The sequence below is a fragment of the Erinaceus europaeus genome, chromosome 2, assembly GCF_950295315.1.
Source record: "Erinaceus europaeus chromosome 2, mEriEur2.1, whole genome shotgun sequence".
Lineage (NCBI taxonomy): Eukaryota > Metazoa > Chordata > Mammalia > Eulipotyphla > Erinaceidae > Erinaceus > Erinaceus europaeus.
The window spans coordinates 5,714,646-5,741,768 of NC_080163.1; the positions used below are offsets into that span (position 1 = coordinate 5,714,646).

At 50.3% G+C, this 27,123-nt stretch overlaps 3 protein-coding genes across 4 annotated transcripts in view; 1 reads left to right on the forward strand and 2 right to left on the reverse strand.

Moving 5' to 3' along the window:
• Positions 1–27,123, forward strand: part of SPACA6 (sperm acrosome associated 6) — a 231,142-nt gene that overhangs the window by 2,067 nt on the left and 201,952 nt on the right. The window lies entirely within an intron of this gene.
• Positions 1,421–5,357, reverse strand: C2H19orf84 (chromosome 2 C19orf84 homolog). The gene is made up of 2 exons (XM_007536955.2): positions 5,156–5,357; positions 1,421–2,406 (listed from the first exon to the last, which is right to left on the reverse strand). Exons 1-2 carry the CDS (start codon positions 5,191–5,193, stop codon positions 1,887–1,889), a joined length of 558 nt encoding a protein of 185 aa, XP_007537017.2. The 5' UTR covers positions 5,194–5,357; the 3' UTR covers positions 1,421–1,886.
• SIGLEC10 (sialic acid binding Ig like lectin 10) lies at positions 12,556–27,106 on the reverse strand. Of its 2 annotated transcripts, XM_060175373.1 has the most exons (11): positions 26,758–27,104; positions 26,282–26,668; positions 25,851–26,129; positions 25,399–25,443; positions 25,026–25,298; positions 18,212–18,259; positions 17,858–18,109; positions 16,948–17,229; positions 16,576–16,669; positions 16,367–16,472; positions 12,556–14,074 (listed from the first exon to the last, which is right to left on the reverse strand). In XM_060175373.1, the coding sequence occupies exons 1-11, from the start codon at positions 26,792–26,794 to the stop codon at positions 13,799–13,801; spliced, it is 2,079 nt and encodes a 692-aa protein (XP_060031356.1). In that variant the 5' UTR covers positions 26,795–27,104; the 3' UTR covers positions 12,556–13,798. The 2 variants fall into 2 exon arrangements, with proteins under 2 accessions (XP_060031356.1, XP_060031366.1); XM_060175383.1 differs by lacking the exon at positions 25,851–26,129 and having other exon boundaries at positions 26,758–27,106.

Consider the following 27,123-nt stretch of genomic DNA (forward strand, 5'->3'; position numbering starts at 1 on the left):
ATCTGAGGGAGCAGGGGTTGGGGGGACCCTGGGTCTGAGGGAGGAGGGGCTGGAGGGGGGCCTGGGTCTGAGGGAGGAAGGACTGGGGGACCCCTGAGTCTGAGGGTAAAGGGACTGGGGGACCCCTGGGTCTGAGGGAGGAGGGGCTGGGGGACCCCTGGGTCTGAGGGAGCAGGGGTTGGGGGGGCCCTGGGTCTGAGGGAGGAGGGGCTGGGGGGGCCCTGGGTGTGAGGGTAGAGGGGCTGGGGGACCCCTGGGTGTGAGGGAGGAGGGGCTGGGGGACCCCTGGGTCTGAGGGAGGAGGGGCTGGGGGACCCCTGGGTCTGAAGGAGCAGGGGCTGGGGGACCCCTGGGTCTGAGGGTATAGGGCCTCGGGAACCCTAGATCAGAGGGAGGAGGGACTGTGGGACCCTTGGGTTTCAGGGAGGACGGCCTGGGGGGCCCCTGGGTCTGTGTTGTTAGGAGCTGAGGAATCTCTGGATCTGAGGGAGGGATTTGAGGACTCCTTGGTCTGAGGGAAACCCTGGGCCTGAAATAGAGGAGGAGCTGGGGACTCCTCAATCTGGGGGAGGAGATAGGAGGGGGGCCCCCGGTTCTGGGGGAGTTGGGCGCTAGGTCGCCCAAATCTGGGAGAGGAGAGAGCTGGAGTCCTCCATCCCTGGTCCAGCAGGTGGAGTTGGCTGTGGTCTTAGACTCCTGGGTTCTAGGTGGGGATAGAAGGGAGGTACTGCATCTGAAGGAAGAGGAGGCTGATACTAGGCAGTAGGAGGCCAGAGGGTCAGACTGAGGAACAACCAGAGGGCCCTAGAGTGCCATGCTGGAGTCCTGAGCTTCTCAGGTCCTGCGTCGAGGGGGCCTGGGGAGTAAGACACAGGCTGGACCTGGACTCCTTGACCCTACAACAGCAGCTGCTGAGCAGGGGGCTAGGGTCTGAACCCCATCTTGGGGAAGCAGGCCCCGCAGCACCACCCCTCCTTACCTGAGAGGCAGCCCCTGCCCTGAGCCTTCCGTTCACCTTGGCCCCTCTGCACAGACTGAGCCGAGCCAGGGCCCTGGCCTCTCTGCTCCCCGGGCCCCCAAGCCCCCCCAAATCCCTTAAGCCTCCTTGCACAATGGCCCCTGGCCCCAGCAGCTTCCAGCGGGCAGAAGTGCAGTGGTGGCAGAGGCCCCAAATGGAATTCGCTGAAGCAGGGGTTTGGGGTGCTTCCTCCTCACATCCCCCCACCCCTGCTGGCCCCTCTCCCGCCCTGCCTGTTCTGCACAGGCCATGGCCTCCCGGGGGGGGGGGGGGAGCAAGGGCTGTGTAAGCACACACAGAGACACAGTCGTGGGGTCAGCCACTGTTTATTGTTGCACATGGGGATGGAAGTGGGGTGCAGGCATCCAGATGGGGGCCCAAAACAGAATTCTCGGCTGGAGGGAGGGGGTGTCACAGCTGCACCTGAGACTGGGAGAGGCAGAGGATGGGCTGCTGTGGGGCTGCTTCAGGTGCATTTAGGGGCAGGGGCTGGGTTTGCTGAGGCTGCTGGGTAACCAGGCGGGTGGGGAGGAGAGGGGCGAAAAGAACACGGTTGGGGCTGTGACAGCAGGATCCATGCAGGTTGCTGAGGCTGTGGGAAGGGCTCTGGGTCCAAAATGGGGTTGGGGTACTTCTGGAGAGCTGAGAAGCAGTTGGGGTTCTTGCTGGGGTTCAGGATGGGAGAGAGACACAGACTGGATAGGGAGAAGGGGGGCTTGGAATCTGAAGGCATGACCCCCATGCCAGGGTTTGGGAAGAACAGGGATGGGACTCAGGTGTCTCTGACGGGGTTGAGGTTGTCCTGGGCACCAAGGAAACCCTCCTGGTGGCTCCAACGGAACCTTCCCAGGAGTCAGGGTGCTGGGTGCTAATACTCTGTCTCCCAGTCCTCGGTGGTGGTGGTGGTGGCGGTGGCAGCTGGGGGCACATCCTGAGGTGGCTCTGAACCTCCGGCTTCCTTCCTGCCCTGCTGTGTGGGAGTCATGGGTGGGGTGCTGGGGCCAGCCCAGGAGCCCCCCACCCAACCCCTCTCTGGCTGCTCAGCCCGCCCAGGCCCCCACCACTGCTGGCCAAGGCCCCTGCCCCTGCCCGGCCTGCGCCTGGGCTCCCACCGCCCACGTCCCCTGGGTGGGCTGTCAGAGTGGGCCGGCTGGGAGCAGCAGGTCTGGGATGAGCATTGGCAGGAGGGCATGGAACGCTGCAGGGTGTAGGCACCCATCAGGGCGCTGTGCAGGAGGTAGGACAGTGCATCCAGACGGATGGGGACGGTGACAGAGGCCAGGCCTTCAGGGAGCCCCAGATGGGCCGGGTCTGGGGTGCCCAGGAGAGAAGGTGGCAGGACTGGGAAGGGCGCAGGGGGCCCGGCCGATGGAAGAGGCAAGTTGTTCCTGGAATGACAAGGACACAAGGGGACAGGTTTGCAATTCCCACTGTCTGTCACAAGGAGGCTCTGTCTCTCCGTTCTCAGCTCTGCACCTGACTGACTTCCTCACCCTGTCCCCTCTCTGTTTCTTCCCTGGAAGTCTCTCCCTAGACATATGGATGGACAGCAGAACTCAATCTTGGTTCCAGATTTTCTCTATCCCAGTATCTCTAAGGACAATTGATTTTTTTAAAAAGTTTTTATTTATTTATTTTCCCTTCTGTTGTCCCTGTTGTTGTTTTTTTATTGTAGTTATTATTGTTGTTGCTGTTGATGTCATCTTTGTTAGATAGGACAGAGAGAAATGGAGAGAGGGGAAGACAGAGGAGAGAAAGACAGACACCTGCAGACCTGCTTCACTGCCTGTGAAGTGACTCCCCTGCAGGTGGGGAGCCGGGGGCTCAAACCGGCATCCTTACGCTGGTCCTTGTGCTTCGTGCTACATGCACTTAACCCGCTGCACTGCCACCCAACTGCCGCACAATGATTTTTTTAAATCATTTTTTATTGGGGGTTTAACAGTTTATAGTACAGCTGTTGACAGATGGGTACAACTTCTCATCTCCCTGTGGTAAGTGTCTGCAAAACACTCACCCCAACTTGGGTCCTCTCCCGTCATCATGCTCCAGGACCCCGAAGCCCCTCCATCCCTCTCTTCCCCTGCTTCCCCAGAGTCCTTTGCTGTGCTGCAATACACCACACCGGATTCATGTTTTCCTTTTTTGTCCTTGCTTCTTAAGTCCCACCTATAAATAAGATCATCCAGTATTTGTCCTTCCCTTTTTGGTTTATCTCCTTTAATAGTTTTCTTTTCCTTTCTTTTTACGGTGTGTTTTGGGCTGGGGAGATAGCACAGTGCTAATGACCTAGACTTCCATGCCTGATGCTCTGAGATCCCAGGTTGAATCCCAGCACCACCATAAATCAGAACGGAGCAGTTTCTCTCTCTCTCTCTCTCTCTCTTTTTCTTTATTCAAACATAAACTCTTTTTTTTTTTTTAAAGAACTGTCAGTATGGACCAGGGAACAACACCACACTTTAAGCAACACACTTTCATGCCAGAGGCACCAAAGATCCCAGTTAAATCCTCAGCACCACTACAAGCCAGAGCTGAGTGGTGTTCTGATAAAAATAAATGAATGAAACCTTAAAAGTTGGGACCAGGTGCTAGCACACCTGCTTAAGCACACACATGACAGTGCACAAGGACACAGGTTCAAGTCCCTGGTCCCCACCTGCAAAGAGGAAGCTTCACGAGTGGTGAGGCAGGGTTGCAGGTGTCTCTCTGTCTCTTTCCTTCCATCACCCCTCCCCTCTCAAGTTCTCTGTCTCTATCCAATAGTAAATAAATAAATGAAACATTTTTTTTAAAAAGAGTGCAGAATGGTAGAGAGATTTTTTAATGCCTTGAAATTATATTATTATGTTATATTAGTTTTAATGCCTATAAAATTATAAAAAGATTTCATGGGAGAAAGAGACCAGAGTATCACTGGATAGATGTGGTATAAGGGGTCCAACCGTGGACCTCATACTTGTAAGCCCAGAACTCTACCACTGGGCCACGATTTTTCTTTTATTTTCTCCTCCTCCTCCTCCTCCTCCTCTTCTTCTCTCTCTCTTTCTTTCTTTCTTCTCAAAGTACTGCTCAGCTTTGGCTTATGGCATAGTGGGGCTTGAACTTGGGATCTCTGGAGCCTCAGGCATGAGAGTCTTTTGCACAGCTATAGGCTCTCTCCCTAACCCCCATTTTTCTTTTTCTTTCTTGTTTCTTTTTCTAAAAAAATTATTTATTTATTATTGGATAGAGACAGAGAGAAATGGAGAGGAGAGGGGGAGATAGAGAGGGAGAGAGAGACAGAGACACACCTGCAGCCCTGCTTTACCACTTGTGAAGCTTTCCCCCTGCAGGTGGGGGACCAGGGGCTTGAACCTGGGTCCTTGCGCACTGTAATGTGAGTGCTTAACCAGGTGCGCCACCGCCCAGTCCCTCTTTCTTGTTTCTTTTCTTTTCTTTTTTTAAATATATATTTATTTTCCTTTTGTTGCCCTTGTTGCCTCTTTCCTGTTCTTAATATTCAATGATTACATATGACGTAGACAAAGTTTCACAGAAGGCAGAGAGGATGGGGGTGGGGGAGAGGGAAGACGCCAGAGTGATCTGAGATCAAATCCAGAACCTCAAGGACGCCAGTCCAGTCTTACACCATTATGCCGTGATACCAAGTCTAGTTGAGCCATTTTCCCTGCCACAGGCCTTATTTTTTCCATTCTTTTTATTTAGAGAAGGAGAGAGAAAGAGCGAGAGGAAGAGAGGGAGGGAGGGAGAGAGGGAGAGAGAGAGAGAGAGAGAAAAGAGACTTCTCTTGTGAAATATTGTGAAAATATTCATATTATAGTCATGCTGGGACCTGAACCTGGGACCTCAAGCATGAAACTTCGTTGGATAAACTACTATGATTTATCCTTTGGCCCTCCTTCCAGATACCTCACTCACTCTCTCTCTCTCTCTCTCTCTCTCTCAAAAGATCATCCAGGATTCTGTTTCTCTGTGTTGATACCTGAAACTTGATTTTATTTTCTGGCAAATTCTCTGGTTCCGCTCACTCTGTTTTTCTCTTTGTCTCCCCGCCCGCCACCCCCCCACCCCACCCCCCCCGCACTCCCCCACCCCCCCACCCCGTCTGCTCAGTCGGCGGTGTATGACTCTTACCTCTCTGACCCAGTTCCTTCATTTTGCTGCTGTTCCATCTTTTCCGGAGCCTCACAAGCCTGTTCTAGCACCTTCCCCAGGTCCTTGAAGTTCCCTGCAAGATCAGGAGTCAGAAAACTTTGTGTGGACTAGGGCGTGGCCTGCGGGGTGTGAAGGTGGGGGGTCTCAGGGTCCCTCCTCCTCCAGCCCCAGGGTCTCCTGTTCCCCAGGCCCCACCCCCTCCCCAGCCCCTCCTCCTTTAGACCCAGAGGTTCAGGTCTCTCCTGGTGCGTCCATCTAAACTAAAGAGGCACCTGCCGAGCGCAGCGGGTTAAGCGCACGTGGCGCGAAGCGCAAGGACCGGCTTAAGGCTCCCGGTTCGAGCCCCCAGCTCCCCACCTGTCTTCCAACAACGACATAAATAATAACTACAACAATAAAAAAAAAACCAAGGGCAACAAAAGGGAAAATAAATAAATTAATTAATAATAGATAAATATATAAAAAAAGAGGCACCTGGACAGGGATGCCTGAACATCTTCACACAGCCAAGGGTAGAGGTAAGCAATGAGCAGGGAATCTTAGAGGCTGATTTCTAGTCTAGGCTATCTCCTTGACTTAATTCTATTCCCTTAAGCCCTTCAGGTCTCTGGGCCTCAGTTTCCCCATCTGAGAAATGGAAGCCTAGAACTTCATACAGAGGAGGCATGTGCTCACTCACCTACCACCTGGCCGGGTCTGGTTTTCGTTTGTTTGAATATGGGTTTTCCTCTCTTTTCTTTTTAAAAATATTTATTTATTCATTCCCTTTTGTTGTCCTTATTGTTTTATTATTGTCGTCGTCGTTGTTGGATAGGACAGAGAGAAATGGAGAGAGGAGGGGAAGACAGAGAGGGGAAGAGAAAGACAGACACCTGCAGACCTGCTTCACCGCCTGTGAAGCGACTCCCCTGCAGGTGGGGAGCCGGGGGCTCGAACTGGGATTCTCATGCAGGTCCTTGCACTTTGCGCCACGTGCGCTTAACCCGCTGCGCTACCACCGACTCCCGAATATGGGTTTTCTTATAGGAAATTCCCAGCATTCTCCCTGAACGATGAGATATCCCAGATGCTAGGTTTGTGCACTGATGGTGCTACTGACGCCTCCAGGAGACAGGTCCAGCACATACCCTTGATGAGTTCCCAGTCTGGTGGGGAGAAGACACAAGAATGCACTGGTAGTATCCTTGGGCTACCAGATCCTGGACAAGGAAGGACCAGACAGTGAGTGAGAGCCCAGAAGAATGCAGGCGATGTGCTGTTGTCTGCAGGCAAACAGGGCTGGGCGGGGTGGGGTGGGGAGGCCAGCAGGGAGGGTTTTGTCTTTGGATGATAATGTTTAGGGTAAAGGGATCTTTGATGCTGTAGAAAAGTCAGGTGGCAGGAAGGCTTCTCTCACAAAGGTTCTTTCCTTTTCTGCTGGCTGAGATGAGGAGCTTGTTCTCCTGCATCTTGTGATGTTACTTGCCAAAGAGGCAGCTTGTGTGAAGACAGGCTCAGAAATTCAGGTCTGGGAGTCCGGTGGTGGCACAGCGGGTTAAGCACAAGGACGGGCTTAAGGATCCCGGTTAGAGCCCCTGGCTCCCCACCTGCAGGGGAGTCGCTTCACAAGTGGTGAAGCAAGACTGCAGGTGTTTGACTCTCTCTTCCCCTCTCTGTCTTCCCCTCCTCTCTCGATTTCTCTCTGTCCTATCCAACAACAACAACATCAATAACCATAACAATGTTAAACAAGGGCAACAAAAGGGAAAATAAATAAATAAATAAAAATATGGGAGTCAGGTGGTGGCGCAGCCGGTTAAGCGCACGTGGCAAAGCGCAAGGACCAGCATGAGAATCCTGGTTGGAGCCCCGGTTCCCCACCTGCAGGGGAGTCGCTTCACAGGCCGTGAAGCAGGTCTGCAGGTGTCTGTCTTTCTCTCCCCCTCTCTGTCTTCCCCTCCTCTCTCCATTTCTCTGTGTCCTATCCAACAACGATGATGACATCAACAACAATAATAACTACAACAACAATAAAACAAGGGCAACAAAAAGGAAATAAGTAAATATTTAAAAAATAAATAAAAGGAAATTAAAAAAAGAAATTCAGGTCTACTGCTTACAAGCATCCAGCTTAGAACAAGCCGTTCAAGCCCGAGGGAAAGAGAGAGGGAGAGATTATTAGAGCGATCAGAGCACTGCTCAGCTCTGGAAAACGCAGTGCACAGGACTGACCCTGGGACCTCTTTCAGGTCAGTCCTGTGCTTTACCACCAAGCTATCTGCTCTGACGGGAATGTATTTATTTTGGAGATACAGAGAGAAAGATACCGGAGCAAGGCTCTGGCATAAGGTGTTAGGAATGGAACTTAGTGTCTCATGCACGTAAATCCCTTTACTCGCACTGTTTAATTCAAGTCTAACTGGATTGCTTCAGTTTCTGTTCTGTAAGTGGTTTTTGTTTATCTATTGAACTCGAGGTCTCATATTTGAGAGTCCAATATTTTAGCCACTGCACCACCTCCTAGACACTCTATTTCTGCTATTTCTGAGCTCAGGGTCCGGCTTGGCAGTACCTAGCCCTTTAAGGCCTTCATCCCACGATGGGAGGAAGGAGGCGGGATCTGTGTCTCCAGAGTAACGCCCTTCATAAAACTGACAAGTTACGTTCCGAAAGATAACCAATCAACTTTGGCTCTCCATTAGCCTGAAACTCTGGCCAAGCTAGTTTGGAGCCCCGCCCATTCCTGGGGTGGGGGGGCGTCTTTCAGGAGTGAAATCATCCTCAGCCCTGATTGGCTGGTGAGTTAGTGCAGGCAGAACCTCCGGTTTCGCTCTTGGATTGGTTATACTTTGGAGTGTGAGACTCATCTTTGTCCTCTGATTGGCTGAGCCTTTTCCCGCCTTCTAGTGTGTGTGTGTGTGTGTGTGTGTGTGTGTGTGTGTGTGTGTGTGTGTGTGTGTGTGTGTGTGTGTGTGTGTGTGTGTGTGTGTGTGTGTGTGTGTGTGTGTGTGTGTGTGTGTGTGTGTGTGTGTGTGTGTGTGTGATCTGCAGAGTAAGAAGTCACTGTTTTGATATTTTATATGTTAACTAGATGGCGCCTTCTAGTGTGTGTGTGTGTGTGTGTGTGTGTGTGTGTGTGTGTGTGTGTGTGTGTGTGTGTGTGTGATCTGCAGAGTAAGAAGTCACTGTTTTGATATTTTATATGTTAACTAGATGGCCCCTTTTATGTCGGCTCAAAGAATCATCTTTATTTTGTACGTTATTCCTCCCCCTACACACACACACTGAGACCAAATGAAAAAAACAACAAGGGCAACAAAAGGGAATAAATAAATAAATATGCAAACATCTGATGCCAGCACTGCAGTGTTGTACCTCCCCAGGTCGAAGGCACTTGGAAGGTCGCTCTCCTGACCAAGTTACAGGGCAGACAGGGAAGAAGAGGCTCTGTGGGACTTTCCAGTGCTCCCCCAGTCTGCTCTAGACCCTTCCAGAGTCTGCCTCAATTTCATCTGATTGAAGAGCATGCATGGAGTGCAGATGGACTGAAAATACAGAGAGGGGACGGACGGTAGCTCCAGGCTAGAGCAGCAGCCTCTGGTTTGAGGCCTGACACCCCAGGGGCGGCCATGACACAGGGGAAGCTCTGGCACAGTGGTGTCTCCGTCTGTCTTTCTCTCTCTGAAGTAAAAAGAATGAAAAAGCCACGTGGAAGCATGAAGCCCAGTGCTGCAAAATCAAGAGGGGGACAGAAAGGGGGCCGAAGAGGAGGAACATGAAGCTACAGTCTTCTGTAGTCATTCCACCCTGACCGCTCCCGATCTCATCTGCTCTCAGAAGAAACAACACTAGAGTAATGGGTTGAGGCATTTCTTTTAGATTTACTTATTTGAGAGGGGGGATAGAGAGAGGGAAAGGGAGGGGGGTGGGAGGGAGACTCAGAGCATCATTCTGGCATATGTGATACTGGGGATCGAACTCAGGATGCCTCGTTTCCAAGAACAAGTCTCTGCTCCACCTTTTAGACTACTGCCTTTATTTTTGTTTGTTTAAAGATTTATATATGAGGGAGGAGACAGCATAATGGTTATGCTAGAGAATTTTCACACCTGAGGCTCCAAAACTGGTTCAGTTCTCAGAACCACTACAAACCAGAGCTGAGTAATACTTTGATTTAAAAGGAGGAGGAGGAGGAGGAGAAAAGGGAGAGGAAGGAGAAGAAGAAAAACAAATGTATTTATTCATTTAGTAATGAGAGTAACAGAGACACAGAAAAAGTGATAAAGAGAGAGGAAGAGAGAATTCATAGTCTGGGAAGGTTGTTCAGTGATGTTGTGTCAGATTCTCCTGCCTGAAGCCCCAGAGGTCCCAGGTTCAATCTCTGGCATCACCATAGGCCAGAGCTGAGCAGTCTGATGTCTCATTAAAATGAAGAAATCTTTCCTTTTTTTCTTTTCTTTCATTTTTTGCATTGTCAGAGCAATGGCACAATTATACACTAGGCTCTTGGCTGACATTTTCAGAGAGAGAGAGAAATAGAGACAGAGAGGAAGAGACACCACAAAGCCACAGCTTCCCTACCCCTGTGCTATAATGCCCCCACTTAGTGCCAGGGCTTGAACCTGGAACCTCTGCTTGGCAAACCAGGTGCCCTACCAGGTGAGCTCTCTCTCTGATCCCTGAATCAGCCTCCAACAAACAAACAAACAAAAACTAGAAAGAATACTCAACCACAGTGCTTATCCAGCTGAGGACAGACTGTCTGAGCTGAAATTTCATTTCTCCGGTTTGGCTGTGTGACACTGGGCCAGACCCTGCCCCTCTCTGCGCCCTGTGGATAAAGTGAGGTGGTTATACTGGGTGAGATCACTCCCTGGGTCTTTAATTCTGTTTCCTGTGGCTACTGGCTTCACTACTACAGCTAATTCAGGTTGTTTTCTGCTGTCCTAGGGAATGAACTCAGAGCCTCACATCTGCACAGTGCCATCTCTGCATGGGCTCTAGCTTATAGTGGGGGTGGGGATCAAACCTGAGACCTCAAGCATAACCATTATGCTGTCTACCCCACCCCTCCTTTCAGTTTTTTAAAAATTTATTTACAGGGTTGGGTTGTGCACCTGGTTGAGCACATACATCACCATGTACAAGGACCCAGGTTCAAGGCCCCACTTCCCCACCTGCAAGGGGGAAGCTTCACAAGCAATGAAGCAGGTCTGTAGGTGGCATTCTCTCCCTCTTTATATCCCCCCTTCCCTCTCAATTTCTTTCTGTCCTATCAAATAAAGTAGAAAATAAAATGGCCACTGGGAGAAGTGGATTCCTAGTGCTGGCATCAAGCCCCAGTGACAACGCTGGTGGCAATAAAGGAGGAGGAGGAGGAGGAGGAGGAGGAGGAGGAGGAGGAGGAGGAGGAGGAGGAGGAGGAGGAGAAGGAGAAGAAGAAGAAGGAGAAATTTATTTGTCTATTGAAGAAAATAATATCTGTAGAGGCACCTGTGGAAAATTCCAACTCAGAGGTTTTTTGGTTTTTTTCCTTCTTTTGAAGTTCTATGCCTTCCTCCTAATATTTTAAACAAATATTTACTTATTTATTTATGAGAGGAGAGAAAGAACCAGACATCACTTTGGTCCATGTGCTGCCGGGGATTGAACTCAGGACCTCATGCTTGAAGAGCCTTAGCCACTGAGCCACCTCCCGGACCACCGTATTGTTAGTAATTTTATTTTGCTGCCAGGACTTATCTGGAGCTTCATGGCTTCATGATTCCACTGCTCCTGGTGCACTATGTTTATAAATATAGTAGAGAGGAAAGAATGCTCTGCCACTTGTGAAGGATACGTGAGTGTGTGTGTGTGTGTGTGTGTGGTGTCCATGTCCGTGTGTCCTTCCTTCTTCCCTGGAGACTACTATACTCCCACTTACATTCAGTTTGTGACCTGAAAACCCTGTTTGACATTCTAGAGCCAGATACATTTTTGTCTGCCTCACCCAAAACTTCTCCTTTATTCGATTTTTTTTTTTTAGCTCTTCCTGTCTTCTACTTGTGTAACTGCTTTTTTTAACTGCAAAGATCAAGAGCTCCTTGGTTTTTCTGCCCAGTAAGTAATACCCACTTCCCCAGAGAACTTTTTATGAAGATATTGGAGCTCATATCTGTGGGGATGGGAGTAGAGGGAGGGGGAGGGAAGGAGAGTGCCTCTTACTTTCTTCACCAACTTCTTGATTCCAGAACATGGGAGAGGTTTGTTGTACTTTTTGAGAGATGAGGGGGGAGGTAGAGAGAGAAGGAGAGAGATAAGAGAGAAGGAAAGAGAGGAGAGAGAAGGAGAGAAAGAAGAGGGAGGGGAGAGAAGGAAAGAGAGGAAGGAGAAGGGAGGAGAGAGGAGGAGAGAGAGAACAGAGAAAGAAGAGAGTGGAGGGAGGAGAGAGAAAGAGAGGGGAGAGAAAGGAGAAGGAGAGAGAGGAGGAGAGAGAGAAGGACAGAGAAAGAAGAAGAGAGTGAAGGGAGGAGAGAGAAAGAGAGGGGAGAGAAAGGAGAGAGGGGAGAGAAGGGAGAAGCAGAAAGGAGATAGAAGGGAGGAGAGAGGACAGGGAGAGGAGAGAGATAAAGAAAGAGGGAGGAAGAGAGAGAGAGAGAAAGAGAGAGAGGGAACACACAGCACAGCAACCTCCTGGGTCACACACAAAGCCGAGTAGCACACTGTCCAAGGAGCTATTTCACCGGCTCTGTCTTTTCTTTTTAAAGGAAGACTGTGCCTTACTGGGCCAGCAAAGTAATTCCTTAGGATGGTGCACTGCTGTGGAAGGGGCGCAACCCAGGTTTGAATCTGGCTGCCACCACACTGGAGTGCTGTGGTCTCTTTCAGTCTATCTCTGCCTCTCTATTTCCATCTGAAAAAAATAATATATTGAGTTGAGAGAGAGAGAGAGAGAGAGAGAGAGAGAGAGCGCTTCACATGGAATAAGAAAAAGCGAGAAGGCAGAGCAGCACCCTGGCACAATCTGGGCAGAACGGGGCCCCTCACAGACAGATCTGATGTCTGTTTCCTGGGCCACAGTTTGTTCTCCACTCTGTTCCATGTGCACCCCACCCCGCCCCTTGCCCCCAACCCTTCTGTTTGCTGCTCCCTAGACTCACCTTTTCCCCCTCCTGCCCCTTCCTGCCCCTTACCACCCTGGGAACATCCCACGGCCGACCCCTGCAGCAGCCACGTTCACCTTGGTGAGACCCTGCTGGACCTCCACTTCTGCTTCTGCAGAAGCAGGCAGGCAACAGGCAGATCACCATCTCTTTTCCTAGAAAGGGCCTGCTGCCTCCTATGTCAGGTTCTGCAGCCCCACTCTGCAGGCCACGGGCCACGTGACTTCAGCATTTGAATGCTGCAGCTGGATTCTCCAATCTTTTCCATGAGTCGTGAAGCATTCTTTTTATTTAGTTATGTTTCCCTCCACCATTTGACACACAGACACACGGCTCACACCGGTGGCATGAAAATAACCTGACAGGTCAGTTCAGCATTGCTGTCAAGATGTTGGTTTGTAATCACCATTCTGGGCTCTCCTGGTCCTGAGAGCTTGGGCGATGCAGTGACCAGCGTGGGAGGTGGCTGGGGTCTCTCCTGGCTCCTCACCATCCCATGTTGGGGAGAAGGTCACTCTCAGAGATTTGCCTAGTTGACAATGCTCAGGTCTTGGGCAGGATGACTCATGCTTTCAGGATTTAAAAACAAGAAACAAGGGCCAGGAGATAACTCATCTGGTGAGGTGCACTCCTGATAATGGGGCAGGGCCCTGGGTTTGAATCCCAGCACCACATAGGGGCATCCAGGCCACACTGAGGAAACTCCCTGGATGGTTTCTGACCCTCTATCTCACTCAAGAAAATAAAGAAAAGAAGGAAGAAGCTGCTGCTCAGAGGTGATGTTATGTAAACACAAGGTCATGGATTCATTTCCCTGTGTTACATAAAGAATAAGAAAGAAAGAAAAAGAAAGAAAGAAAGAAAGAAAGAAAGAAAGAAAGAAAGAAAGAAAGAAATTAAGGAAGAAATTAAGGAAGGAAGAAAGAAAGAAAGAAATTAAGGAAGGAAGGAGGAGAGAGAGAAAGAAGAAAGAAAGAAAGAAAGAAAGAAAGAAAGAAAGAGAGGAAGAAAGGAAGAAAAAGAAAAAGGGGGTCGGGAGGTAGTGCAAGGACCAGCTCAGGGATCAAACTCCTGGCTCCCCACCTGCAGGGGAGTCGCTTCACAGGCGGTGAAGCAGGTCTGCAGATGTCTGTCTTTCTCTCCCCCTCTCTGTCTTCCCCTCCTCTCTCCATTTCTCCCTGTTGTATCCAACAACAACATCAATAACAACAATGATAATAACCACAACAACGATAAAACAACAAGGGTAACAAAAGGGGGAAAAAATAACCTCCGGGAGCAGTGAATTTGTGGTGCAGGCACTGAGCCCCAGAAATAACCCTGGAGGCAAAAAGAAAGAAAGAGAGAGAGAGAGAGAGAGAGAGAGAGGAAGAACAAAAGAATGGAAGGAAGGAAGGGAGGGAGGGAGGGAGGAAGGAAGGAGAAAGGAAGAAAGAGACTTTGCCTCCACATTCCTTTTCCTGTCAGCTTGGCCTTTTCTCATTCTTCCAGTCCTGTGGCTTCAGTGGAACTTGATCGCCTCGTAGTCCGCGTGGCTGACCCTGGGCTGCTGTGCCTCCCAGGGTCGCAGGCCCGGAAAGTTCAGGGTCGCGTACTGAACCTCATCAGGGCTCCCTGGTTCTGCGGCTTGCGTGGATGGCCCAGGCCCCAGAGGACCATGGGGAACGTAGTGGTGCTCCTTCTGCTGATTCTGAGCTTCCGGGGAGGGAGCACTTGGAGGAGCACTTGGAGGAGGGGGCATGGAAGGACTGCTTGGTTTGGCCTTCCGGTTCCGAGCCTAAGGGGAAAAGGACCATTAGTCCTTCCTTCCTTCCTTCCTTCCTTCCTTCCTTCCTTCCTTCCTTCCTTCCTTCCTTCCACAAATAGTCTACAACATCCAAGCAGTGACTGGGAACACTGAGCTACGTCAGGGAGAAAGCCAAAATCCCTGCTCTCCAAGAGCATCTTGGGGTGGAAGCAAACAGGAAGCAAGGCATGTGGTTGGAGCTGTGGCTGCCCTAGTGAGTGGGTCCAGCGGATCTGAGAAACTGTCACCACTCACTGCATCCCAGACAGACAGTGCTCCAGCACCATGGACGCTGCCCTGCGGCCCCTCTCACCACCCAGCCCACTGCTCACTTGCTTTCCGCCTCCATGGCTTATCAAGGAAGCTATGTAGCTACAGGTCTGTGTGACCAGTTCAGGTGTGTGTGTGTGTGAGAAAGGGAGGGGGAGGAGGAGGAGAGAGGGAGAGGGAGAGGGAGAGGGGGAGGGAAAGAAGGAGGGGGAGAGGGAGGGGGGAGGGAGAGAGGGAGGGGAGAGAGGGAGAGGGCAAGGGAGGGAGACAGGGAGAGTGCGAGGGAGGGAGAGGGAGAGGGAGGGAGAGGTACAGGGATCTTAGAGAGAGAGAGAGAGCAGTAGCTTTCTTTTGAATGAGATTCCAGAGGATAAACTCAAGGGAGAAAGAGAGAGGGAGAGAGAGAGGGAGAAAGAGGGAGGGAGAGAGAGAGGGAGAGGGAGAAGGAGAGATAGAGAGAGAGCAGTAGCTTTCTTTTGAATGGGATTCTAGAGAATAAACTCAAGGGAGAGAGAGAGAGAACAATAGCTTCCTTTTGAATGAGGTTCCAGAGAATAAACTCAAGGGAGAGGGAGAGAAAGAGAGCAGTAGCTTTCTTCTGAATGAGGTTCCAGAGAATAAACTCAAGTCTTTGCACACATATGGTACCACTGAATGGCTTCGTGGTTCCAACTTCTTTTGTGAAAAAAAAAAAAAGAGAGAGAGAGATTCAGGTGCCAGGAGGTGGTGCACCTGATTAAGCGCACATATTACCAAGCGCAAGGACCTACCTGGGTTTGAGCCTCCTCTCCTCACCTGCCGGGAGGAAGCTTCACAAGCGGTGAAGCAGGTCTGTAGGTGTCTATCTTTCTCTCTCTGTCTCTATCTCCCCTCCTCTCTCAATTTCCCTCTGTCCTATCTAGTAAATAAAAAAAATAGTAAGGAAAGGAAAATAAGGAAATATGGCCACCAGGAGTGGTGGATTCGTAATGCTGGCACGGAGTCCCAGTGGTAACCCTGGTGGAAGTAAAAAAAATAATAATAATAATAAAATAAATAAAAGAATCAAGGCTGGGTGGTGGCACACTCAGTAATGTGTGCATGTTACCGTGTGCAAGGACTCAGATTCAAGCCCCCAGTCTCCAGCTGCAGGAAGAAAGCTTCACGAGAGGTAAAGGGAGCTGAAAGTGTTTCTCACTCTTATCGCCCTTTTCTCTCAGTTTCTGTCTATGTATATATAAAAAAAAAGCCACCAGGAACAGAGAATTTATTGTGTAGGTACTGAGCCCTAATGGCAATGATAGAAATGAAAAATGATAAAATTTCATTTGAAAAATGAGGCTTATTTCTCCTAGCGACAGAGAGAAATCGCTGCAGCCCAGAAGGTGGTGTGGGTGAGATGCTGTACCCTGAAGCTTGAGGTGTGGAGTCTGGCTGGTCCAGCATCACACATGCCCCTCCCCCCCCCTCCTCTTCCTGCTTCTCCTCCCCTCCTCCTTCTCCTCTTCCTTCTACTCATCCTCATCTTTCTCCTCCTCCTCTTCCTGCTTCTCCTCCTCATTCTTCTCTTCCTCCCCCTCCTCCTCCTCTTCCTCCCCCTCTTCCTCTCCCTTCCCTTCCTCCTCCTCCTCTTCCTCCACCCCTTCCTCCCCTTCCCTTTCCTCCTCCTCTTCCTCCTCCTCTTCCTCCCCCTCCCCATCCTCCTCCTTCTCATTAATGAATAAATACAATCTTTTCATCACTCTGACTTGTGTGGCTAGGGATCAGACTCAGAACTTGAGGGTCTGGAGCAGAAGAGTGCCACACACCTGACACTAACATCCAGCCAGCTCCCCAGGGAAGAGGAGGCAGGGCTGGGGGCTGGGCAGGGAGTGACTCTACTACGTTAAGGTCTCATTCTAGGGGAGAACTTTTCCCTCCTCGGTTCACGCCCCAGGTGGAGGGGAGGTGGAGTGAAGGGGTCAGAGAAGGGGGCCTGGCTTTGAAAAAGAGGGAGACAGGCGGGGCAGGCTGGCTGGGGTGGGAGACACTCACTAGGGCACCCGCTCCAGGGAACACGTTGACATAATCCAAGATGGTGCTTCTGCGGGAGAGTCTGTCCTTTTCTGCCAGGCTCCCTTTCCTCCTCAGGGTCTTCACGCTGAGCAGATGTGGGGGGGGGTGTGGCTCTGTGAGGGTCCTGCCCCCTCCCCTGTCCCAGGGGGCCCAGCTCACACCCTGTCCTGCCTCCCCTTGTCACTCACAGGACCAAGATGAGGCAGAGGAAAAGGAAGGTGGTGACACCCATCCCCAGGAAGATGCCGTGAGAGAATGTCTTTGAGGGGAGACCCTTCTCATCTGCAGAAGAAACATCACTGGGACCCGGCACTGGGACCCCCACCTCCCACCTCCCACCTTGGGCACTGGGGCCACCAGCTTGGCTGCAGTCCAAAGGGTTCCCCTGAACCTCCTTTCCATCTCCTTCTAAAATCCCAGCTGCACCAACACTAAGCATCAGCACCCCTAGCCTTGGATGCCTGGGTCCCAGTTTTTGCTCCAAACACGGGGCCCTGCCTGCTGACCACTCAGCCTCCCTCCTGCCTCTGAGGACACCCCATAGCCCCCCCCCCACATACCTGGAATTAGCAGGACCCCCGTGCTCCGCTCCCCATAGGTGTTCCTGGCCTCGCAGCTGAGTCTCAAGCCGGCACCCAGTTCCCTATGGAGGCTCAGGGTGCCATTGGCCCAGGGCCCCCCGGAGCTGATGGTGACCTGGACGGTGTCATTGGAGGTGACCTCCAGGGTCTGGTTCCCCAGCTGCCAGCGCAGTGTGGGAGCCGGCCAGGCCCGGGAGGAGCAGCTGCAGCACAGAACCTCGTCCTCCCAGGAGCAGGAGGGGCCCTGAAGGTGGGGGGCAGCTGCGGGGAGAAATGGGAGAAAAGAGAGGATCAGGGGGCCCCTCTCCAGGCCTTTGGGGCCCCAAGAGTCCCTCATTCACTAACAGACCATGGATAGAAGGAATTCAGGGGCCCAGCAACTAGGGGGGGCAGCTGAGGAAAGGGAGGACATAGTCAGAGGCTACAAACCATCCCAAGATCCTGGGGACCCCTCAGGTGTCCCCCATCACCACACATACACACACAGACTTGCCAAGGCTCAGAGAAGGACAGACTTCCCCTCCTTCCCCAAGACCCAGGGATTTACCCTTTTGACCCAGTATTGGCCCCCCAGGGTGCCCTGTACAGACCCCAGGGTCTGCTTCCAGATCCCCCACCCACATCCACAGAGGCTCAGGGGAGGTCAGAGTACCCCTCCTTTCCCAGGACCTTGGGGTCCACCCTTGGGACCCCAACATTGGGTCTCCAGTCCCCCACCCCATTCTGGGGTGCTCCCCCAGTCCCCTCACACTCACAGAGGACCAGAGGAGATGAGAGCACACCTTTCCCTCCCCAGGATCTTGGGGTCCACCTTCTGCAGCTCAGTGTTGGTCCACAGCCCACCCTCATCCAGACCCCAGAGTCTTTCCCCAGGAACTCCCACACTCACAGACCACAGAGAGGCCTAGGGAGATGCTGAGGGAGCCCAGCTCATTCTGCGCCAAGCAGGTGAGCTCCCCCTCCTGCTCCTTCCCCACGCCAGGCAGCTCCAGGACCCCCAGGGGCTGGGGGGAGCTCAGCATGCGGTCCCCTTGCTCCCAGCTCAGCCTGGCGGCAGGGTGACTCTGGGCCTGGCAGTGCAGCCGCAGCCTCTGGCCCTCCAGGACTTCCAGTGTGTCACCATTTCTGAGATCTTCCAGGACTAGAGGAGAAAAGGGAGGAGCAGGTGTGAGGTGGGAGCAGACTGGTGTGTGTGTGTGTGTAGGGGGTCCTCCTCCCTCCTCACCCCCCCATCTCCTCTCACCTGTACTGCTTCCTCTGGTCACTGTCACTGTCAGGTTCTGTGGGGCATCTGAAATAGACACCAGGTCCTGAGGACACAGACTAGGGAGCAGGGGCTGTGCTGGGGGAAGGGGAGTCTTCCTGCAAACCTCAGGGAGACCTGAATCACCCACCGAGAGGCTCACCCCATGGGTGACACCAAAAGCCTATGGGAACAGACAGGCAAGAGGGACTGGCTCCTGTGATATTGAGACTTATAAGATCAAATAGATGCATACATATGTGTACATGTGTACACACACACACACACACGCACACACACACACACCTTTGGGCCTTGTCCCTCCTGCTGGCATGGAGCTCCCTTGGAATTGGGGGTGGGGTTGGGGTTGGGGTTCAGCATTAGAGGCCCCCCACTCCTCCCATGTGTGAGGTCGTGAGTGCCCGTCAACTCCATATGGGAGTGGCCAGGTAAACTCTGGATGGTGGAGGAGTACTTTGCTACCTCCTTCTCTCTGCCTGTCTCTCACTGCCTCTTTTAAAAAAATGATTAGGGAAGGAGAAATAGCATAGTGGTTATGAAAAGGACTTTCATGCCTGAGGCTCCAAAGTTCCAGGTTCAACCCCAGCACCACCATAAGCCAGAGCTGAGCAGTGCTATAGTTTCCACCTCCATTCAATAAGACAACAACAACAAAAACAAAATTTTCTTCTACTAGAGCACTGCTCAGCTCTGGCTTACAGTAGTGCTGAGGATTGAACCTGGGATTGTGAAGCCTCGAACATGAGAGTCTCTTTGCATACCATTATGCTACCTACCCCCACCCATAAAATAAATTATATATATAAACCCACCACCAAAGGTCTGTGTCCCTACCCCTACCCTCATAATGTGGAGCTGAACAGCCTATCTATCTCCCCCACCAGAATTTTTTTACTTTGGTACTATACTCCAAACTCAGTCAAATTCTACTTTGCATTTCTCTCTCTGTTCTTCTTTCTCAACTTCTGTTTATGAGGGTATCATACCATAGTCTTCTTTCTCTTTATGACTTAACATAACTCCTTATTAAAGAATTTTTAATAAATAAATAAGCAAAGGGCCTGGAGATAGAGAGGTGGTCTTGCACTCTTGCTTTGACCCAACTGCTGCAGATACCAGCACAGAGGAGTATTCTGAACTCTCTTTCATAAAAATACAACTTTTTTTAGTTGTGCATTTCGAATGCATAGTGGTGCATTCGATTGAATGCACATGTTTCTATGCCTCAGGACTCTGGTTCAAGCCTGTCCCCACCTGCGGGGGAAAGCTTCAAAATCAGGGAAGTAGGTCTGCAGGTGTATCTCTCTCTTCCTGTCTCTCAATCTTTTGCCAATCAAAGGGGAAAAAATGAGGGAAACCACCTGGAGCATTGATAACCCTGGTGACAAAACAAAAACAAAAACAAACAACAAAAAAACACCATTATACCTCAATACAAGAGTTTGTAAAGAAAAAAAAAAAACCAAATAAAATGGACCAAATCACCAGAGCATCCAGACACCACAATTCTGCCCAGACCTCCAGCCTGCCCAGTTGAGAAACTTCTCCAAAGAACAAGGAATATCAGATCACCTGAGACTGGAACAAGATGAGACTACTTTGGAAACCCACCAAGTCACCAGTAAAAAGCCCTCAGGCTACCTACTATAGCCTACAGGGAAGAAAAAGAACAAAGGAGGCTTTAACAGCCACTGTTCTTCAGCTCAAAGGTTGAGATAACCTTGAAACAACTGTTAATTTCCACAACTGTGAACTCTTTAAGTACCTTACTCAGACACAAGTCAATCCAGGCAAGAGTCATCAGTGGACTGAAAAATACTGTGAGAAGGACCTCATGACACACTATAATAATGGTTAAACCAAGGAGAAACATTGGAGAAATGAACTAGGACAAAAGTCCAGCTAAAAGCCCCCCAAAGGCAAAAACACACAAGAATGAGATCAATATCCAAATGTTAGCTGCAGAATCAGTCACAGGAGTAAGGGCAGAGTTTGAAATAATTGTCATCAGAAGTGGCCTGAAAGGTGGCGCAGTGATAAAGCTTTGGACTCTCAAACATGAGGTCCCAAGTTCGATCTCCAGCAGCACATGTGCCAGAGTGATGTCTGGTTCTTTTTCTCTCCTCCTATCTTTCTCATGAATAAATAAAATCTTTAAAAAAAATAAGAATTGTCATCAGAAATGCAGAAACAACAAATGAGACTCTGAAAGACAGCACTAACTATCTTGAGGTAATTAGAGAGCTGAAAGCTGAAATAGTTGAGTTAAGAGCACAACTAGCTTAACAAGGTAATACAGTATCAGAACAGGGTAACAAAATAGCTGAGCTACAGATAACAACAGAGGGGAGAGAAAATAGAATAACTCAGACAGAAAACAGAACTAGCAATATTGAGGATGAATTAGAGAAAACTAAGAAATAAGTAAGAGATCTCAAAAAGAGATTAAGATATACTGAAAACAATAGAGACATATGGGGTGACTTCAAAAAAAATAATATACGCATTATTGGCTTACCAGAGGAAGAAAGAGAGGGAGGAGAAGAAAGAATTCTACAGGACATAATAGCTGAGAACTTCCTAGTCTAGACAGCATAAAACACATAAAGGTTCAGGAAGCCCAAAGGGTCCCAAACAGAATTAACCCAGACTTAAAGACACCAAGATACATCATATTTAGAATGGAAAGGAATAAGGATAAAGAAATGATCCCGAAGGCTGCAAGAGAAAAATAAAGAGTCAACTACAGAGGAAAACCCATAAGATTAGCAGCAGACTTCTCCACACAAACACTACAGGTCAGAAGAGAATGGCAAGATATCTATCGAGTGCTCAATGAGAAAGGTTTTCAACCAAGAATACTGTATCTTGCTAGACTGTCATTCAGACTAGATGGAGGCATAAAAACCTTCTAAGACAAGCAACAGTTGAAGGAATCAACTATCACCAAGCCTGCCCTGAAAGAAGTTCTAAAAGATCTCCTGTAAACAGTCATACCATCATAAACAGACCATATATCAGAACACTCTAAAACTCTACAAGAATGGCATTAAAATATCTTCAGTCTTTGATATCAATAAATGTCAGTGGCCCGAATTCATCTATTAAAAGACACAGAGAGTAGGAAGATGGATCAGAAAACACAGTCCAACCATATGTTGTTTGTAGGAATCCGAGCTAACTCAACAAGACAAACATAGACTCAAAGTGAAAGGATAGAAAACTATCATACAAGCCAATGCACCACAAAAAAGGACAGGAACAGCTATGCTCATATCTGACATGATAGACCTTAAAATAAATAAAATTTAAAATGATAGGGATAGGCATTACTTAGTGCTCAGAGGATCAATCAATCAAGAGGACGTAATAACTACCAACATCTATGTATCCAAGGAGAGGCCATGTAAATACATCAAACATCTACTGAAAGAGCTACAGCGATATATTAATAGAAACACAGAGTAAAACTGGTGATTTCACCTTCTTCATCTCATCTTGGATGGAGTTTGAAGAAACCGTGTTAAGTGAAATAAGTCAGAAATAGAAGGATGAATATGGGATGATCTCACTCATAGGCATAAGTTGAAAAACAAGATCAGAAGAGAGAACACTAAGCATAACTTTCGACTGGAGTTGGTGTATTGCACCAAAGTAAAAGACTCTGAGGTGGGTGGGTGGGTGAGTGGAGTGATTCAGGTCCTGGAACAGGATGGCAGAGGACCTAGTGGGAGTTGTATTGTTGTATGGAAAAATAAGAAATGTTATGCATGTACAAACTGTTGTATTTACTGTCAACTGTAAAACATTAATTTTCCAATAAAGAAAAAATATATTTAAAAAAATGTTGAACAATAAAAAAAAGAAAACAAATAAAATAGGTTGAGGAGACAGCATAATGGTTATGCAAAAAGACTTTCATGCTTGAGGCACAACATGTTCAACCCCCAGGTCCAGTAACCAGACCCACCATAAGCCAGAGTTGAGTAACGCTCTAGTAATAATAATAATAAAAATAATAATAATTAATAATAATAGTCTCACTAACCAAAAAAAGTAATAATAACTTTAAAAAAGAAAGAAAAGAAACAGCTGGGGAGGTGGGGCAGGTATGAATCCACCTATCAATGTCCATGTCCAGCAGAGAAGCAATTATAGAAGCCAGACCTTCCACTTTTTGCAACCCATAAAGAATTTTGGTCCATATTCCCAGAGGGATAAATAATTGGGAAATTTCCAATGGAGGGGGTGGGACACAGAACTCTGATGGTAGGAATTGTACCGCGGTTATCTTACAATATTGTTAATCATTACTAAATCACTAATAAAAAACTTTTTTTAAAAAAGAAGTCTCTACAAAATCTTCTGAATTATATCTGCCTCAAGATTCACAGCAAAACCCTTTCAACCACCCCTGAGCAGAGGCTGCAACTCTCAGTCTCACCTGCTGACCTCAGGGAGGCAAGAATGCTGGAGGTCTCCAAAGTCCCTGTCCTCCTCCCTGCCATTACCTCTCCCCCAAAATTGATACAGGGGAAAAGGAAGAGTTTAAATGAATAACCAATGACTCATGATTTAATCAACCCCACCTGTGCAATGAAGTTTTGCCAAAACCCCAGATGGGTGGACTGGAGAGCTCCTGGATTGGTTGAGGGTATGGAAGTGTGGGAGAGAGCTTGGGAACTCCACACCCCCCCTCAACCCCTACACTTTGTGTCTTTTCCCTTTGGGTCTTCACCGGTTTCTGTTACCACATCCTTCTATAATAAATGGATGAGAGGTTTCCCTGGATTCTTGAACTACCTCAGATAACTAATGGGACCCAAGGTGGGTGGGGTAGAAATTTTTCGTTTAGAACTGGTAGGTCAGAAACACAGGCAACGGGGGCCAGGAGGTCGCTTATATCTTAAAGTAGAGCCCTTACCACGGTCAAGGCCCCAGGTTCAAGCCCTAGCACCACAAAAGATCACAGTGGCACCCAGAGCCGCTCCACAGATGGTGGAACAGTGCTTGTGGTATCTCTTCATCTCTTTATCTCTATCTCTGTCTTTCTCCCTCTCCCTGAAATGAAAAATGAATGTAAAAGGTCAGTCCAGTGGCAGCAGAATTACGTAGGTGAGAAAGAAAGAGAGAGAGGAGATGTCAAGTGGCAGGCTGGACTTGTGATTGGCATCTGAAGTAGGGGCAGTCTTGGAGGAACTGATTCTATCTCTGGGTAGAGAGGTCAGAACTGAGCTGAACTGTAGGGCACCCATCTGGCATCTCAGAGGACTGCCTTGTGTCTTGGGGAAGAAACTAAACTCAAGTAGAGACTGTACTCAGCATAAGAAGGTACCGTCCTGCTGTTCTAATCATCCACTTCCTTCTTGAATTTGAACACAAGAGGCCTTTCCAAAAGCAGCTGTGTCAACATCAGACTAACAGCTCCAGCCATTCCTGAAACACACCAAAGGCCAAGGGCGACCAGCTTTAGGTGTCCAGGAATCCATTCAACAGAAACCACCTCACACTACCAACACCCAGGACACAAATTTCATAACACACCAACTATAATGTCCAAAAATAAAAAGAACATTGCAGAAATGAACCAGGACACAAGCCCAGAAAAAAAAAAAAAACAACAACCCAACAATCTAGAAGCAAATAATAATGAGGACAATATCCAGACACTAATTAATGCACTCATCCCAGGAATAAGGAAAGCTTTTGAAGGTAATATCATCGGGAATGGGGAAACAACAAATGAGACCCTGAAAGAAAACACTTGTATCTCAAGGTAATTAGAGAGCTGGAAGCTGAAATAGCTGAGTTAAGAGCACAACTAGCTGAACAAGCTAATACAGTATCTGAACAGGGTAAAACAATAGTTTTGCTATAGAACACTGATGAGGGGTACAAGAACAGAATAACTGAGGTAGAAAACAGAATTATCAAGAAGGAGAATGAACTAGAGAAAACTAAGAAGTAAGAGAACTAAAAATAAGAAGTTCAAAGGCTTTGAACACAACAATAGAAACATATGGGATGACCTCAAGTAGAAATTCAAAACTGATGTCAGATTCCTTAAGAGCTCTGGATCGCTGTTCCTAGGCCCTGCCCTTCATACTCTCAGCCAGGCAGAGAGGAGAGTCTGCATTCTCTTAAGGTGTAAAGGGACCACCTGTGTCCTTTGACCCAGGCTCAGGGCACTCTGTTCCTTTCTCTTAACCTGTGGCTCCCCTGTTAGCTGTTGTCACGGTAATGACCCTGCTCAATACTGTGCTTTCCTTCTCTAAAGGAGGTGATAGTCACCCTCTAAGCCCTCTCTTCAATGTCCTCCCAGAGGTCCTGGAGGCCATCGCCCTGGAACTCAACACCCCGGGATGTGCTCCTGATGTTTCCTTCAAGACCTAGCAGCAGGGTGGGATTTAAGACGCATCAGAAAAGACCTGTCACCACGAAGAGCACACAGAGCATCCTGCCATCCTCAGGGAGTGGTGGTGGCGGTGTTTCCACTTGCTCCCAGTGCCCAGCAAGTCTTAACAGGGGAGAAAGCTCAGAGTGGTGGAGCACAGGACATGCAGGGGGCTGAGCAGTGCACTGGTCTCTACTGATGAACTCTCACATCCTCAGACGCCCTATTTGTCTGTTCAAGCCCCTCCCCTCCATGAAGCTGGGGAGCCAGCAATCTCAGAGCGTGGGGGACCACAGACAGAGAGACCCCCATCACCAGCTCCCTGTGAAAAGCCCTCACAGCCCAGCCAGCTCCCCCCCCCCCCACAGTGAGCATCGCAGCAGGTGGCCCGACACTCACACTGCACAGAGAGCTCCAGAGTGCGGCTCAGGGAGCCCAGCCTGTGTTCGGCTGTGCAGGTGTATATCCCCGAGTCCCCTGCCTTCAGTGAGGGCAGCTCCAGCGCCAGGCCGCGGGGGCCCCAGGGCTGCGACCAGGAGAGGACCCGGCCCCCCAGAGTCCAACTCAGAATGGCAGGGGGCAGGCTCTCAGCCTCACACAGCAGCCGCAGGGCCTGGCCTTGCCTGGCGTCCAGATGGGAGAGCTCTGAGCCTCTTGTCTGGGGCTCCACAGCTGCAGACAGAGAGGGAGATGGGGGGGGCAGTGAGGAGGAGCCCCATTCCCCACCCTCACCCCAAATTGCCCAGCCCTGTCCCACCCTGACCTTCAGTACCTGCTGAATTAAGGGAAATGCTGATTTCCAGGTTCCTGGGGGCATCTGCAAAGAGGAAGCTGGTTTGGGGCAGGGGACCGTAAACCAGATGGGAGTTTCTTGTCCTTTTGATCACTCATAGGGCTTCACTACTCTGGGTTGACTTTATCAGTTAGAAAGAGATCAGCTGATTCAAAGCAGAAATGGAAAGAGAGAGAAGTAGAGAGAGAGGGAGAGAGGGGGGGAAAGAGGGGGGAGAGAGGGGGAGAGAGGGGGATAGATAGAGATAGATAGAGAGACCACAGCTCCAAAGCTTCCTCCAGTGCTGTGGGGCCAGGCTTGGTCCCCGTAGACAGCAAAGCCGCTCACTACCCAGGTGAGCTATTCACCCGCCTGCAGGGGGAGTCTCAGAGCCCCATTGGTGCCCCCCCAAGTTGTGGGCCTGGTGTTCCCCCCCCCCCCCCCAGACTCACGGGCCACATTCAGCTGCACCGTCCTCTCTGCACTCTCGCCCCTTCTGGAAAATTCCACCCGGCAGGTGAGGCTGCTGCCGTGGTCCTGGGGGCTGGGTGTGAGGGTGAGCACTGAGAAGTGGGGGGTCCCCGGCTCCAGGGAAGACAAGGCAGCCCCCCTCCAGGAGACAGTGGGAGTAGGGCAGCCCTCAAAGCTGCCTCTGGTCACACAGATGGCCGTCGCCTGGCGCCCAGGCTCCAGGGTCTCTGGGATGTAGACGTCTGGCTCCTGTGGCTGGGCTGTGTGCAGAGAGGTCACCGGCCTAGCACCAGGGGTCTGGGTGGAGGTCTGGGGGTGCCCCGTGGTGCCCACAGCCCAGTCCTGGGGGAGAAGCAGGGTCCACAGGGAGAGGATCCCATCCCTCAGCACTGCAGCCCAGCCTGTTCCATACCTGTCACTTCCAGAGAGAACTCGAAGTTTTTGTAATTAAACTTCACTTTGCTGCCTCTCTCCACCCGAAAGTAGTACTGTCCACTGTCCTCCCGCTTGGCTTCTTTGATCAGCAGGGAGCAGCTCATGCTCTGGGGGTCACCGACCAGCTGGAACCGGTCCCGGGTGCTCCAATGCACCCATTTCTTTTGGTTGTTTACGGCCACCACATAATCAGAAGCCATGGAGACCCCGCTGTCTTTGTACCAGTAGCCGAGAGCCGGGGTGGAGTCATCCCAGCCATCCCGGGGGTAGGAGAAGGAGCAGGGCACCAGCACACACAGCCCCTCCTGCACCCTCACCTCCCTCTGCACCTGCAGCCGGTACCGTGTGTCCAGAGCCCGGGAGCCTGCGGGGAGACAGAGGCTCAGCCTGGCCCCCCACCCCACCCCAACCCTAGCCGGGCCCCCACTCCCACCCCAGGCCGGGGTCACTCACCGCCCCACAGTGTGGCCAGCAGCAGCTGCAGGAGCATGTCTGCCTGGGGAGGCCCACACCCCTCCGGACCAGGCTGCTGTCCCCAGACTCTGTGGCTGTCCCTGGGCAGGGCAGAAGGGGAAGCAACAGAGGGAGGAGGGCTGGCGGAAGCTGGGCTGGGGCTGGCACCTGAATGCAACTTCTGGTCCTGAGACCCAGACGCTCTGTCTTCTTGCCTGACCACCCCACTTCACCCACTCAGACACCCAGATTTTCCAGGGCTGGGGGGCAGGGGCCTGTCTGGGGTTGGGCTGAGTTTGTCATCTGCACGTGTCCCCTTAGGATAAGGGGGACAGGAGTGTGTGTGTGTGTGTGTGTGTGTGTGTG

Excerpts from the sequence above, each read along its gene's own strand:
- SIGLEC10 (XM_060175373.1), bottom strand. The coding sequence starts at position 26,794 with ATGCTCCTGCAGCTGCTGCTGGCCACACTGTGGGGCG. Across the intron at positions 17,230-17,857 it reads CCTAGGCCTCTCTGTGGTCT|CTGCCCCCCACCTTCAGGGC; the intron begins GTGAGTGTGGGA and ends TTCTCCCCGCAG. Across the intron at positions 16,670-16,947 it reads GGGGGTCCTGCTAATTCCAG|ATGAGAAGGGTCTCCCCTCA; the intron begins GTATGTGGGGGG and ends TTTCTTCTGCAG.
- C2H19orf84 (XM_007536955.2), bottom strand. The coding sequence starts at position 5,193 with ATGGAACAGCAGCAAAATGAAGGAACTGGGTCAGAGAG. Across the intron at positions 2,407-5,155 it reads GAAGGAACTGGGTCAGAGAG|GAACAACTTGCCTCTTCCAT; the intron begins GTAAGAGTCATA and ends TTGTCATTCCAG.